This window comes from Plectropomus leopardus, chromosome 17 (assembly GCF_026936395.1).
Source record: "Plectropomus leopardus strain MGB_pleo_1.0 chromosome 17, ASM2693639v1, whole genome shotgun sequence".
Taxonomy (NCBI): Eukaryota; Metazoa; Chordata; class Actinopteri; order Perciformes; family Serranidae; genus Plectropomus; species Plectropomus leopardus.
In genome coordinates, this window is record NC_142192.1 from 30930394 (window position 1) to 30946188 (window position 15795).

Consider the following 15795-nt stretch of genomic DNA (forward strand, 5'->3'; position numbering starts at 1 on the left):
AACTCAACCAAAATCTCCACCACAGTGCTGTTGAGTCACAGGAAGTTACAAAATACCCCACAAATGTAACATCCGTGGTTTGCAGAAATGTTCAACACAAACATTTACTAGGATTTTTTACTATAAACTTTGTTGAATCATTCTGGATTCTGTTACAGTATAAAACCTTAGTATTTTTTTTTTTAATATTTAAAATCAGTTAAATCGAAAACAACACGCTTAATTTCTAATATTTGGGGATTTTGACGGACAGTTAATGACATCAGATGTGTGTTTGGTTAAAATCTTTGTGAGGTGATGAAAAGCAGAAAGAAATGGAAAACCGACACTAATTTCTGGAATACTTATGTCAAACTCCACCACATCTGCTTTAGTAATAGTTTAATCTATGCGACATTCATTGACTCTTGTCCATTTTTGTGCGCTTTCAACAATAGACCTCAATTTGAATGCTCACAGATGTATATATATAAAAAATATATTAAAAAAATTATAAAACCAAAGCACACTTCAATAATATAGTGTTCTCTCTCCCACTGAGCTCCTCTCCCTTTTGCCCACAATGAATTAAAACCAAACCCAGCGTGTGCATGTGGATCGGATTATTATTACCAGTCTATTTTCCATCTATTTCTCTGGTTGAATCTCTCTCTCTCTATCTGCAGCTCTGTAGTAACACTTCAGCTCCACAGCGACCTGAGGGATTTCTGGCTGGATGCATCATGCTCAACCCAGTCACGTGTTTATAATTCAGAATAAAGAGCACACGCACACACACACACACACACACACGAGCATGTTCACATTAAAGCCTAAACAGTTGCATGCAAATGCCGAAACAAAGAGGACACTCTCATATGCATGTACGAAGTTCAGCGTGCTGCACACACACAAAGAAAGACACATAAAGGCATGCACGTTCACACACACTCATGGTGTGTATTCATAGATACTCACAGAAGCACTCAGGGAACACACACACACACGCACACACACACACTCTGAACCTTGCAGCAGTATCCAGTGGTATTCGCTCCTCTCTGCTGAGGCTCTGCTGCTTTCTTTCATGCATCTCTCTCCTGTCTGTGTCTCATTTTCCAAATGTTTTTTTCACTAATTTATTTTTTCGTCAAGCTTCTCTGCCGCTCGCTCTCGCAGTGAACATTTCCTCTCTTATTGTTTATGACTCAGAATAAAAAGACAATGTTCACAATGTTCCAGTCAGATGTCTCAGAATCAGATCCTGCTGGGCAGTTTATCTCTCTTTCCCTCTGTCTGTTCCTCCCTCTCTCAATGTGTGCAAACTCTTCATCCTGCGAACTGTGTTCAAAGTATGCAAGTGTTGTGAGAAGCAAAGGTACGGCTGAAACGCAGACAAAAATATAAAGTGCAAAGCTGATCAAAGCAGCTGCAAGCGGATGATAAAAGCAGTTTTTATGTCTGGTTGTTTCCACAGAAGTGACTCCGTCAGGCAACATTTTCTACACAATGTGTAAAATAACAAAGTGGGAGCAGCCACCGCTGATGCTGCACACCAGCTTAAAATTAACCTCTTATACTCTGGCATCCCTGTAAGGCAGATCCACCTTTATACATTCAGCCCTGTGCTTCAAGTGCTTCAACGAATCAGACACAAACAACAGTCATCTCTAGCTTAATTTTCCTTTATGTCATATTTGTAGTTGTGCTCACTGAAGTTGGCTTTAGTAACGTTTATAAAAAATTGTCACATTTGCTCAGACTGTCACTTCATCAACACAGTAGAACAAGAGACAAATAATTTGTGAGAGAAATAATGTTTCTCCTTGTCCTTATAGTGGGATTTGTAGGAATCCATCACACCAGAGCAAAAACAACCAATCAGAGCTAAGGAGTCTCTAAACAAGCTGTCAATCACTGCTCGTGAACTGCATCGAAATGTCACGGCCGGGCCACGCTGCATGTGTGAGCAACAACGCATGACGGCAGCTTTGCTGAACTGCTTATAGTTAGCTGACAGCGTTGTTGCTGCGGCGCTGCTGCAGAGCCGCCTGCTGCTGCAGAGCCGCCTGCTGCTGCAGAGCCACCTGCTGCTGTAACTAGATTTCCACAATAAAAAGCCGATACCAAAAAAACCTTTTGTTAACTACTGAAGGGGTTCTGTCAACAGAAACTTTGTCAGAGGGCTTTTATTTTGAAATGGAAGAAGAAAGAGGTTGAATAAAACAGATATACTTATATTTCTTCATGTCTACGACAGATATAGACAAGAAACTGTAGTGAAAAGAGGTATAATGTGAATATGATTATTAAAAGACTTTCTGAGAATGGAGCACGTTATGCAGAAAAAATTGGTGAGACGACCACTATCTAGATGTGCTGCAGCTGAGCAGCAGCTGAGCAGCTACCGCGCCTGAGCAGCGTTTTATGTGGACAACATGAACATAAGCGAACGCGTTTTGGCGACAAAGCCATCATCAGCATTAACTGCGACTATCATTTCATGCTGGCAGACCGACAGCAAAAGAAGAAACTTTTGTTCAGAAAGTTTATCCCTATTTAATGCCTCTTCCTAAACTTGGTGCCACTTTAGTGTGGTGGGCTGTTGAAAATTAGACAGTAACATTATCCATCATGCAGCCTGTGCAAAGTGGATGGATGGTGATTCATATTTCCTGCTATTTTCTGTGTATGTACATGATAAATCCACCTGCCCACAGGTATGTATATGCCAGATACTGTAGATACTGCAAATTCTTAACCCTTAATGCCTGTTTTAATATTACACACATTCTTATCGCTCTGCACAAAATGCACTTTTCAAAATCAAGTTTCCAAAAATCTTATATCATTTTCAATTTTCACCAATTTTGACCAACATCAGTCCAAATCATAAATATTTGTACATTTTCAGAATTTTAACCCTTTAAATGCTAAGTTTTTGTCATGATGCCACTATTTTTTTAGATGAAAAAAACCCACAAAAATTAAATAATTTTGCAAATTCCAAGATTAAACAAAAACACACAATCCTGCCAAAATGTGTGCCATATGCAGCCAAAATTATCAAAAAATGAAAAATGAAAAGCACGTAAAATGCGCCAAACAGTCCCTAAGGGTTAAAGTAGCATCACCGCTCTGCTTCTCTAAAATCTGATCAAACAATCTGGACACACACTCCATCACTCCTCCTCTCATCCTTCCTTTAAATGTCCATACAACCGCCAAACATTTACAAAGACATGTGGAAATCTGTCATCAATAAGTCATCATGAGAATTTGCTGTGATGATTCATTTGATGGCTCGCACAATAAAAAAATAAATAAAAAACTACAACCATCAGCGTTACAAAAGAACGGCTTTGTGGTTTCAATTAGCCAGAAGTGGAAGTTGTCAGGCTTGTGAAAAATAAAAAAATAAAAACACAGACAGATAGAAAAGCTCCTCTGATGCTCTCGCAGTTCTGGTTCACATCAAACGCAGCACAGAGAGGAAACAATGAATTATGAATATATAATGGCGGCTGGATAGGGACGAGGAAAGCCGGAGAACAACGCGTCAGCCATTTAAAACAGAGAGATATAATTAGAAAAAAAATCTGACTTTGATTATCATTGAAGGAGGGGGTCAGTTAATGTGATGCATCATGATTCTGTGTCCTCATTAGTGCCACATTATATCGCGGCCTTCACATACACATATTCATTATATGTCTGACTGTATTAGCTGATGCACAAATGCGTTCTCACGTGAAGTTGTTTTATTTCTATAAACTTTTTGTTTTATATAAGATTTCCTGTCCTCCTTTCACTTTAAAGTTTTGAAAGCGCCTGATAAAGTAAATAATTAATCTGCAAGGTTTTAACTTGTCAAAACTTTGAGAAAATGTCCACCTTAATGGGTCGAAACTGGAATAAAACCGCCCAAAAATTCACTGATCCACTCACCATGCAGACACTCAGGTCCTCCCATCATGCCTTGCTGCTGCTGCTGCTGCTGCTGCTGCTGCTGCTGAGGTGGCAGTGGCGGAGGCGGTTGTTGTTGTTGCGGCTGGACGGTCTCCAGTCCTAGCAGCGAGGAAGAGGAGGATGAGGAGGACATGGAGGAGGAAGAGGAGGAGCAGGGCGGAGGGGAGCTGGGGGGGCACTGGGAGCTCTGGTTGGGCACCGCTGACTGGGAGCTCTGGGAGGAGAGGACATTTTTTTTAAATCACAGTAAAGACAAAGAGAACAGCATTAAATCCCATCTCATTACGATCCGGGAGATTCATCCAATTCTCCGAAATTGAAGTCAGGTGTTCGAACTTTGTCCTGAGCAGCAGCACCCCTGGCTGACATTTTTAAAATGACAAAGTGCCAAATTCAGACAATGCTTCTTTATATTCAAAACATAGTCAAGTTGGTCTTCAGTGCTTCCAGAAATGTTTCAAATTAAAATTGATTTTGATTTTGAAACAAAAAAATAGCAAAATTTCAGAAAGACAGTTGATGTTTGAGACATCAGCTCATTCACTCACAATCCACTTTAAGAGGAAATGTGGCACATTGAGTGCTGCAGGAGTGAGTCCTAAAACCTGGCAATGAGTTACCTAACTTAAGGTCTGTGGTTAACTCTCTCAAACCTGTTTCGACAAACATTTTTTGTGCTGTATTTAAGTCATCATCATCATCATCATTTCATTTATTCACATGCCAAGGACAATAATGAATACAGAATAAAATACAGTGCAACAGAAGAAAACACGTGAAAAGAGACCTCCAAAATACTTGCTTTTTTCACAAGCATTTAAATCTTTAAAACCTTTTTTTTGCAAATTTGGCTTATATCTAAAAAAAACATGGAAACAAAGCAATGAGCAAATTCAGAAGAAATAGCCCAAATGCAATAAATTCTTAAAACATACAAGTAAATTAAAAAATTAAAATAAAAAAACAAACAAAAAATAAAAAAACAAAACAAAACAAAACAAAATGATCTGGTAAAATTATAACAATTCTGTGACGTAATTTTAAAATGTATTTAAGATAATTATAAATACCATTTTTCCCAAGCTTTTTTGTTATATAAATGACCTAAAAATGATTGAGAAATTAGCAAAAAAAGAACAAAAAAAATGAGCAAGAATAAATCCCCTAGCTTTCTAAAGATAATTTCCTAAATCTACTAATTTTTTGCATTTTTCTGGACATTTTTACTAAGATGCTTAAACACAAGAAAACTGACATCAATCCAGGTTGCAAAGGGTTAATGTAAAACAGCTACACATTGACAACTCAAAATAAATCTTCTTCTTGCAGCTCAGTCGGGTTAAAGTGAAGTTTTTTTTACAGCTTCTGTTTTTTGTGTCTGTCGGTGTTACCTGGGAGGGGATCTGGGCGCTGGTGGAGCTGGGCCCGTTGCTGTGGATACCCATCCCGTTCTCAGTCAGGAACTCCTCCAGGTCCATGTACTGCAGCTGGAACAGGCCTCCGTCGCACGGCAGGGTCCGCTCCCAAAGCAGCGGGCCCAGGAACGCCGACTGGGAGTTGGGTCGCAACGCGCCGGACCCCAGGCCCCCTCCGACCCCACCGGGACCTCCGACGTTGACACCCAGTGAGTCTTCATCCGAGTCCACGGGCTTCTCTTTGTCTGCGGGAAGGACAAATATTTCAGATGAATTAATCTTGATAAAGAAAAACAGTTCCCACCCTAAGACAGTCATAAAACTTCCTCCTCTGTTTATGTTCAAGGGCGAAAGATAAGAGACGATATCAGCTGAAAACATGCAGAACGATCAAGTGTCACGGAGAGAAAATGCTCAGTATTTTGCGCCATAAAACGATCCATCAGAAGAGACTCTGCTGCACAGTGAAAGTCTGATAATCTCATTCACAGTGATCTCATTTGTTTACTGTAATTTAACTGTTGTCAGTTTAATGTGGCGGTGATTTATCGACTCTTAAATTAATGCAGTCTCCCTTTCCAGCCCGCTGTGTGCGTCCACGACAGTGTCAGACTGATACAAGAACATGAATTTATCTTTAAAAACGCCTGATTTCCTCCACTGATGCAACAAAATTTAATCCCCAATTTCAATAAAATATCAATAATCTGCTACAATTGTGGATAAAAAAAAGATTAATTTGAAATATTTCATCACACACTCTGTACAAACGCTCAAAGAAACAGTCTGGTAGCCAGATGGTCCAAGGTTTGATTCCCTAAGGGTAACACAGACAGACACACACACACACACACACACACACACACACACACAAATAACCTTGTAACTAGAACCACTAGAACAAAAATGTTTGCATTGTGCATTTCTGCACATGATAGATATGTTCAGCCCTGTTGATGTTCTCATTCCGAAGTTTAATACCGCCTCTTTGACAGTGCTTACGTTACGTACGATCCTGATGCCAAAAGCCACTTTTCACATTCACCATGTCCCTGAACGGCATCAGCACAGCCGAAACAAAGCGGTTTCGTCATTATTATATGCCACCAGATGACCGGATGGTACATACTGCGGCAGCCTGAATCATGAATGGGTGCCGTCACTTGAGAACTCGGCTGGACAGAACATGTTGCATCCACACGATACGCCACAGAACGGCGTCAGTTTGAAACGCTGTCCGTAACAATGCCATACAAGAAGCACATGGTGCTATAGAGTGGGAGGGTCCAACAAATCCAGGATTTTCATGCAGGAGTCAGGTGTTTGCTTCCTGTCTGAATGCAGCACTTTTTTTTTTTATCTATGCCTTACCATGTGCCTCCTTCAACTAGTCCTAACCATCTGTGACTTTGTTGCCTAATCCTAACCATCCGTGCCAGCATGTGTGTTTATTGACGTCCCAGCGTTGGTTGCCATGTGCTGTTGTTCCCTAAACATAACCACGTGCAGCATAATCCCACCATGTGCTTGTGTCGACATCACAGTAGCGGTATCCTGGTACGTCAACAGCAGACACAGAAGGATACTAAAGTGTAATATAAAGACGGGGAAGTCCACTGCAGAGCAGCAACATGTGATAACTTGACATTCTGGGGATGGCGCTGCCGTGACGTCAACACAAGTAAACAAACGCACAGGCTGCCACGGATGATTAGAATTAGGGGGAGGAGGAAGGAGGCACATGGTAAATTGTAGAAAAAGAACATCAATCCTAGACAGGAAGGTTTGTTGGACCCATCCACCGCTCCTCCAACCCGCCCTGTGGGCGCTCTAATGCTCCTTATATTGTGTTGTTTTAAACTGACACCGCCCTGCCACATATCATCATTGTTTGTGCTGATATCTGTTGGACAGATTTTGGATTGCATCGTTTTGGATGCGATTCAGATCTTGTATTTAACTACAAGAAGTTGCATCACAATCGTGTACAACTGTTTCAGAAAATACAAGACAAACAAGCATCGACAAACAGCTCTGAGGGCTGCGTTGTTGTTTGATGAACACCGGCTGAGGTTAGCGCTCGTGTCCTCTGCTTTCCGTGCAGCACTTAGCTGCAATCATTAAAAGGCATCTATAAATAAAGTTGACTTGGCTGACCGCGCACTCTGACCCCTCGCAGAGGGAGGGGAGGTCTGATGGAAAGATAGATATTGACATCAATAACGCCTCGCCAGAAAAAAATAAAAGACTGCAAGTAAACCAAGAAACAAACATAAAAGCAGCACATGGAAAGAGCTGGAGCGATTGTTTAGTACCCTGATCCTTTAATAATATTATTCTACAGTGTTACGCCTTTCAAAAGTGCATATTGAATAACGCTGAATAATAAAACCCAATAAAATAGTAATAAAAGAGCATATTTAACTGAGCTGGGACAACTGAGCACGGAGAGTAATGAGAGCGAGAGAGGCTGCGGGAGAACATCAGGAAGGCCGGAAATTTAAATTTAAAGGGATTAAAGAACATTAAGACACGAGAGATTACAATGTGGAAACAGCAGAGGGGAGAGATGGAGGGAGATGGAGGGAGAGAGCAGAGAGTCAAGGCCATCAAATTCACATCCCTTATAATCTCTCTGCTATCATCATCATCTTCATCTGCCTGCCAGATCTTTTAAAGTACTGTCTGTTCATTACAAACTCGCAGCAAGATGCACTGAAAGAAAAGAAGAAACTGAACAGAAAACAAATGGAGGAACAATCCAGAGTATTCTAATAATCTGTCTGAAGATGTCAAATGTATTTTGAGCTATCTATCCAATTTTCTATTGTGATTTAGTGGATAAATTTAAAATTCAAAGGAAAACTAAAAATGTATCTCCTCAGTTTAGCCTTGACTGCTTTGCACATGCTTACTGCTGCAAAGCTTTAAGATGCTGTATTTTCCATGATTTTATGCATTTTAAATACTCTACGTTTATGCTTATTTTATTAATAATGTCAATGGGTTATATTTTATTTATTTTATTTATCATTTTAGGTTATGCACTTATTTTATCTTACTATCTTACTTTTACTCGTATTATCAGGTGGATTTTATCCATTTTAAGATGCATTCTATGTATTCTGTTCTTATTTAGGTTTCATTATGTCCTTTTGTCTTTTATGTGTTTATCATGTGAGAACAGGTATTCACACACAGGTCAAATGACTCTGCAGGAGACGCAGGTTTTTCTAGCTCCTTAACCGGCGAGATATTAGCAATATTAGCCTTTCACAGACATATCGGAGCATATCGGCATCTGCTTATATTGTTTCCGATATGCGCCGAAAAGAAAACTTTTTTTACAGAACAAAGAGTCAGACAGGTTAAAAAGTGTGGCAACCGACCCCGAGCTCCCCTGGCTGTTGTAGCAGCAGCAGCAGTAGTAGTAGTAGTAGTAGTAACAGTCATAGCAGTAGTAGTAGTAGAAGTAAGAGTTAGTCTGCACTGAGTTTGAAAGGGAGAAGTTGTTTAAGACTTCTGTTCCTGCTGCTGTCGACTGTTCACCTGTTCTCTGGCCTGTCTGTGACATCGCACAGTCACGCTTTCTTGCTTCAGCTAATAGATGCACACACTAAAATGTGAAACTATTAAAAGTAAATGATAGCTACTAGGAACAAAATAATATTTATATATATTTTTTTTTTTGTTGACACCATTTCCATGCAAACCGTCATTTCTGCTGCCCTGAAACGTCGTGCAAACATCACAACTCGGGTATAAGCGATATTTCCCAATCTTCCTCTCGTAATTACGACTTTGGAGAGTTATTCGTGTACTCTTAACTTGTAAATACAGTAAATACGAGATTTACAAGGAGCACGTGAAGGCAGCAATAGCTCATTAAACTACTCACAACAATGTCTGTGGATTTTCTTAAATAACCAGGTCATGATTTTTGGAAAGATGCACTGCTGCTGAGTTTTTCAAATGTATTTTTTGGGCGTTTGGGCACCACAAGCAGAGTGCCATCTAGTTCCATCATACTGAAGAGAAGGCAGACATCTGTACGGCCGATATCTCCAACAACCCGTCTCACACCAAAGCAATCTAGACTGATAAATAGCACTACAAGTAAGAGAGAAAATATGTAGTTTTGATTAGGCGGTGAACTGAACCTTTCAGTCACTCCTGCTACAGGAAAGTAACAATATTTCCAGTGATTTGAGAGTACAAATACTAATTTGTTAAAAGATGTAATGCTGCACACAAATTAAAGACACACCTGCAGGCTCAGCAGAACAAGAAAAGGAGCAAACTCACAGCAAAAAAGTGACTTCAAGAAAAACGAGGAAACCCCTTTAAGAGAATCAGGAGGAGAGAATGAGAAGAGGAGCAGGAGGAGAAACGGGAGAGATACAGAGGGATGAGAAAAGACGAGGACAAGAAGCCAAACATGTAAATCAGCAGAGGGACCGAGGAGGAGATCTGACGGAGGAGAAGAGCAAGACAGGAACTCAGAGACGTGAGAGAACGACAGACAGAGAGGAAGAGATGTGCTAGATCGAGTGGGTGTTTGTGAAGGCGTCAAACAAAGCTAGCCAGGAGGGCGAAACATTGACTCGTTGGATGGTGGTGGGGGGGACCGAAAAAAAAATCCCAAAAAACATCACACAGCAACACCCCTGAATGCATCATTAGCAGCATGTATGTGCGCTGACAATGAGGCTGGAGCTGCTTTCTGACTCCATGGAGAGCCTGTCAGCCGCGCTCACCATCACCACCTCCTCCTCCTCCTCCTCCTCCTCCACCTCCTCCTCCTCCCCGTGCAGAGGAACAAAAAGGAGGTGCGGTTGCACCAAAAGGCCACCAGGGGCCGCCAATCTGCGGGGAGCACCTTTGTTTTTCTTCCTCTGTGCGTGTGTGTGCAGTTTTATCTACACTTGTGAGGGCCGACTTCTGACAGTCTGAGTGACATTTTGGGATGTTCTCAAAATGATAAAATGATGGAAACTACAAGAGCAAGCCCCAAAAAATCAGCATGAAACAGCAGCTATAAGAGAGAGGAAGAAGAGGCAGCCTGGTTAATATTTGCCGTGACAGCCGGCGGATGGGAAACAACTCAATCCCACTCAGTAACCTTTATTTAAACAGAGCGCAGAATCACTGCTGTTGTTTCTACTGCTTCTCCTCCGGCTGATGGCATCCACTCCACATTGCTTTTTTTAAATTCTCTTCTTCCCTCCTCCTCCTCCTCCGCCGCCTCCTCCTCCTCCTCCTCCTCATGATCACTTCATTTCACCACCAAAATGCAAAAAGGAAGCATTTAATATAAAAATTCCAGTGAGCCAGAAGGAGGAAGGCTGGAGTGAAAACACAGTGTGCATGTGAGTGTGTGAGTGAATGTGTGTGTGAGTGTGTGTGTGTGTGTGTGGATAAGCAGGGCCTCTGTCTTTTACAATCACACCTACCCACTCAGTCACATGCACACACACACACACACACACACACAGCAGTGAATAATTGCTGTAATATTCCTGTGGTATTTCTGCAAAGACTCACATAGAGTGGAGGCTCTCTCTCTGATGAATACTTGGGGACTGTTCTTTATTTATCGGGAGCAGGGTGGCTTGGGTGTGACTTTGATTTTTTTGTTTTTGTCATTTTTATCCCTGCCTTGAGCTACAAATATTTTGCCTTGACCCTCCGTGCACCATAAATTATCTGTTGGAATTTTAAAACTTTGAGGTTTGAGAGTTAAAAGAAGACTTGGTTTTTTTTTTACTCTTGTCGTGCATGATGGTTAGTTTGTGCCAACTATTTGTTTTTGGCCAAATTTTCGTGAGATATGTATAATAAAGCAACACTGATGGAATGTCACTATTTTAAGCTCTGATTTGTTTTTTGTTTGTTTGGTTTTTTTTTGATGAGGTCCAAAATTCCACATCATGTGCTCCAAGACCAGCAGAAATGTGAAAATCCAACGATAATTTCTGTTTTTACAGTTTCTGGTTATGATAAACGGTGTAATTTTGGCTTAATTTTGGCTGAATTTTGGGGATTTTTAAAGAAAGCATGCCAAATACAGTCATCGAAAGCAGCTAATGATTATTTTGATTATCGAATAAATTACTGATAGCTGATTATCAATAATTAATGCATATTATTTTAATTTAAAAATGTATTTTTTTAAGAAAATGCAGATTATAACTTACTGAAGAAGTAGATCGCATATTTATGTTGCTGGTCTTATCAAACCAACAGTTAGGTTGTCTCATTAGATTTTGTGACTTAACAATAAAACTAACAATAAAAGTGACTTAAGTGAGAACAGACTAGTAAAGTTATAAAATGCAAAATATTGCAATATATTTTATTGTGGTACTTTAAAAATTGCCATAATATTTTATCAGTATCCGAATAATATCATACTGTGGGGCATCTTTATAATATCACTTACATATTCTTAGAATATTTCTGCAAGGGCTTTAAATGTCTCTAAGGTGTATTTATAGTTAAGTTATGCATTTTTTTGCAATTAGTACAGATTATTTTTTCAATAAACTTCACCATTATACATCATACAAACTTTGCAGTGCATGAAAATATATTACAGCAGATTTTAAAGCACTTGCACTCTTTGATGCTCCTGCAGTGACATGTTTTCTGAGGGTATTTTCCTTACTGTCCCTTTAAGAAGTACCTCACCTATAGGATCCCTCTCTCTCGCTCACACACACACACACACACACACACACACACACACACACACACACACACACACGTGCACTCACCTTTCATCTCGCAGCAGTCCTTGGTGCCTCTCTGGTCGGCCTTGATTGGCAGCTGGAGCAGGGACTTGAGGTTGGTCATGGAGGTCAGGTGTCCACCCTGGGGGCCACTTCCAGCCGGGTTGCTGGCCCCAAACTGGGGGCTGGTGGCTCCGGCGGGGAGATCCGGCGGTAGGAGCTGAGCGAGGGGCCTTGACATAACTTCACGGGAGGGGGTGGTGGTGGTGGTTGGGGGGAGGTGAGGAGGGGGAGGAGGAGGTGGAGAGGAGCAACCTGCAGACTGTGAGAGTTCAAGATCAAAATAATCCAATTAGTGACGCTAATTGACAGGCGCGCCGTCAAAAGGTGCGCGCGGGCAGGTGACTCAAGCTCTCCACCTGATGTCCCGCGTTTCCGGCCGTCCCATGAAGAAGAAGAAAGAAAAACAACAATGTGTCAAAATAAAAGCGCGCGGGGGGGGGGGGACTTATCTCCAAAATGGCACCATGATCACCGAGTCTATTTCATCCCTTCAAACTGCTGTCACCTCTTTTAAAACTAATGCACGCGCACAAAAAGGCAGATCGGATCGCGTGAAGTCCCCCCTTTTCTTTACGTTTTACGGAGATTGAAAAAAGCGGTCGCAAACTCACGCGCCGGTCCGGCTGCTCGGTCGAGGATTTGTAGTCCAGAGGGTGAAAAACAAAAATAAAATAAAGCAGATTCAGATGGCTGTAGTTCCATGCAGTGAGAGCGGATTAGAGTCGAAGAGTCTCCAAAATAGGAAAAAACATGATCAAAATATGAGCGAAAAAAATAGAACGATGAAGGAAATAAAGAGATCCCCCCCAAAAAATAATAATATCCAGTAGTATGAGAGTCGGATAGATGGGACTGATGGCTCTTATTTTCCTCCCTCTCTCTCTCTTTCACACACACACGCGCGCACACACACACACACCTCTATTTTCGTCGCTCTTTCTGATTCTCTCTCTCTCTCTCCGTGTGTGTGTGCGTGTGTGTGTGTCTCTTTCTCTCGATGTGTGTGTGTGTCTCTCTCTCTCAGTCAGCTGGAACCAACACGGGCCGCTCGTGTGACGTCACCGCTCACGGGGGAAAGACGCTCAGGGGGCGTGGATCGTTTGCATGCGGAGGCCACGCCCCCATCGTAATCACGGCGCGCGCTCTGCCTTTACGGACGCATGGGAAAACCTGTAAATATGAGCTCTCAGCACAGAAAAAAATAATACTATTACATCTAAAATGTGTCTGGTTGTGTGTGTGTGTCTGTGTGTATGTGTATGTGTGTGTGTGTGTCTGTATTTGTGTGTGTCAGTATACGTATATGTAGATACACAAAGATTATGGAATTTTATACATAAAAATGGGTACAGTCATTACTTTTATTAAATTGTCAGCATTTCTTCAACTTTTCTATACTTTCTTTTATTTCGGCAGATATATTAGTTATTTATAGTTTCTTTCATATAATTTATATATTTATTTTGACAAATATTAAAATTTCTTCGTAATGATTTGCAAACTGAAAATAAGAGAAGCTGTATGAAAATTGGGGGGGGCGTTTAAAAAGATTACATCTCAAATTTAAAGCATCAACTGTACTCAAGCAACGAGCACATTTCATAACATTTGAGAAACTTGAACCAAAATAAAAAACATTAAGAATAGTTTTGATTAATGACCTGTCATCAACTAGCTGATTAGTACTTTCATCTATTTTGCCTCATCTCTAAGGTCCATTTCTAGTTAAACTTAATAATATTCTTACTGGTTATTATTTTTAAATTGCACTTAATGTGGACAGTGGCAGTTTGAAATTGACAGAGTTGAAATTGTCATTAAATAAAATGGTAAGTCAACAATAAATAATACAGCAACGAATTTGTAATTGAATAATCATTTTGGTCACTTTTAAAGGCAAAACACCAATGCCTTTACTATCTCTACTTGTCATATAACAGAAGTCACCTTGGGTTATAGGACATTATTTTGTCGTTTTGTTGTTTTATTTAAAACTATTTACTTTCTTTTTGCTAATTATAAGCTTATTTTCTCTTATATATTGAGTGGAATTTGCGAGGAATTTTTCAGTATTTTATCCTCGCATTTTTTATTATTTTTTCAAATTTTAACTTTGTTTCATTAAACCAATAAAAAAGGAATATATAATCTAATCAACGTGAGAAAAAACAACTGAAATGTTTGTTGCGCTTACCTTCAATAGTTGTTTTATTCTCCGATAGATCATGAACGCAACATATATTTGCATAAAACACAACACCTCCCTCTTAATTTAGCCAATGGTGGATCGCATCTGAGACTGTTGCGCACGAGGACCCGCCCACCTGAGCTGAGCTGCTTCCTGGATGGACCGCGCACACGCCCCGCCCCTCTCCTCTTCTCTCACGCTGTCATTTAAACAGAAAGGCCAAAACAACAGCGCAGACCAATAAAAAGAGTCAAACTGAGGGGAGTCCTTCAGTCCTGAGACGTCAGGATCTTTGCTCTGTCTTTGCATGTTTAAACTTGTGTTAAAAAAGTGGGAAAATGTGATTATTTTTACCCACAACGTGACAGAACAAGCAGCTCAGACAGAGAAAACACGCGCATCAGGTGCTCACATGTTGGTGGATAGTCGCACCACATCTCTGACATTATTTATCCAAAAAAAAGACGTGTTTACAATTACATACAACCTTAGAAGTGTGATTTTCCGGGAGCAAACGCATAAAAACGACATTTTTATGTGCTTTTTTCGATATATTAAGGCGTGTTTTTACTCAAACAGCAGCGTCAGGCCGTAACGTTTTCAAATAATGACATTTAAAAGTGGCTAAATTGTGCTTAATCCCGTAAAACTGGTCGTCAGAGCCACGCTTCGGCTGTTTTTCTCCCTGTTAAATGTCCTGATCTGTCTCTCGCGCTCTGCACACCGAAGAAGCACATGGCACCGGCACGCGCCGACTGTTGCCTACCGGCGACCCTGCCGCGCCGCGATTGGCTGAATCTAGGTCACTCGCTGCTTCTCCCGGCCTCCCATTGGCCAAAAATAGGTCACAATCTCCGCCCACAGGTTTCCCCATGCTACTGCCGCGTGACAGGCCGTCTGGAGGGGGGAGGAGGGGAAACAAAGGGAGGGAGGGAGGGGGACGACTGGGTGGATTAGTGTGAAAAAAATAAATAAAAACAATTATATATTTGTGATAAATTCAAAAACTATGATTGAAAATAAAAATAAATAAGTAAAACAAAGTCAAATAAATTGAATACAGTAACATTTACAAAAAAATAAAATTAAACATTTAAAAAGAATCTATAAAACAATATGTCCAAAATGACAACATTACGATTACTAGTACTACCACTAATAAAAATAATACACATGAAAAATAAAATAAAGTAGCAAAATAATTTAAAAAATCACTGAAATACAGAATAAAAATATATCCAAAGTGTAAAATGACAAATACGATAACTACTACAACTACAACAACAAATAATTATAATAAATGATTGTAATATGTATACTAATTTGAATAATAATGAGAATGTTCTTGTTTTGTTGACATGTTAGGCTAATGTTGTTTTTTCACCAGTATTATAATATGAACTTTTACATCCCCTGAACAATAATTTGGATATTGCTGTACAACTCTTCC

General features: G+C 40.3%; 1 protein-coding gene across 1 annotated transcript in view; it reads right to left on the minus strand.

Moving 5' to 3' along the window:
• The window catches only part of dbpa (D site albumin promoter binding protein a), a 40352-nt gene extending 25254 nt beyond the window's left edge, over positions 1-15098 (minus strand). Inside the window, exons 1-4 of the mRNA XM_088090036.1 lie at positions 14352-15098; positions 12140-12416; positions 5340-5608; positions 3928-4162 (exon numbers count right to left, since the gene is read on the minus strand). Of these exons, the coding sequence (XP_087946162.1) occupies positions 3928-4162; positions 5340-5608; positions 12140-12416; positions 14352-14405 (835 nt within the window). The 5' untranslated portion in view covers positions 14406-15098. The remainder of the gene's footprint in view (positions 1-3927; positions 4163-5339; positions 5609-12139; positions 12417-14351) is intronic.
• Between the last annotated feature and the right edge of the window lie 697 nt (positions 15099-15795).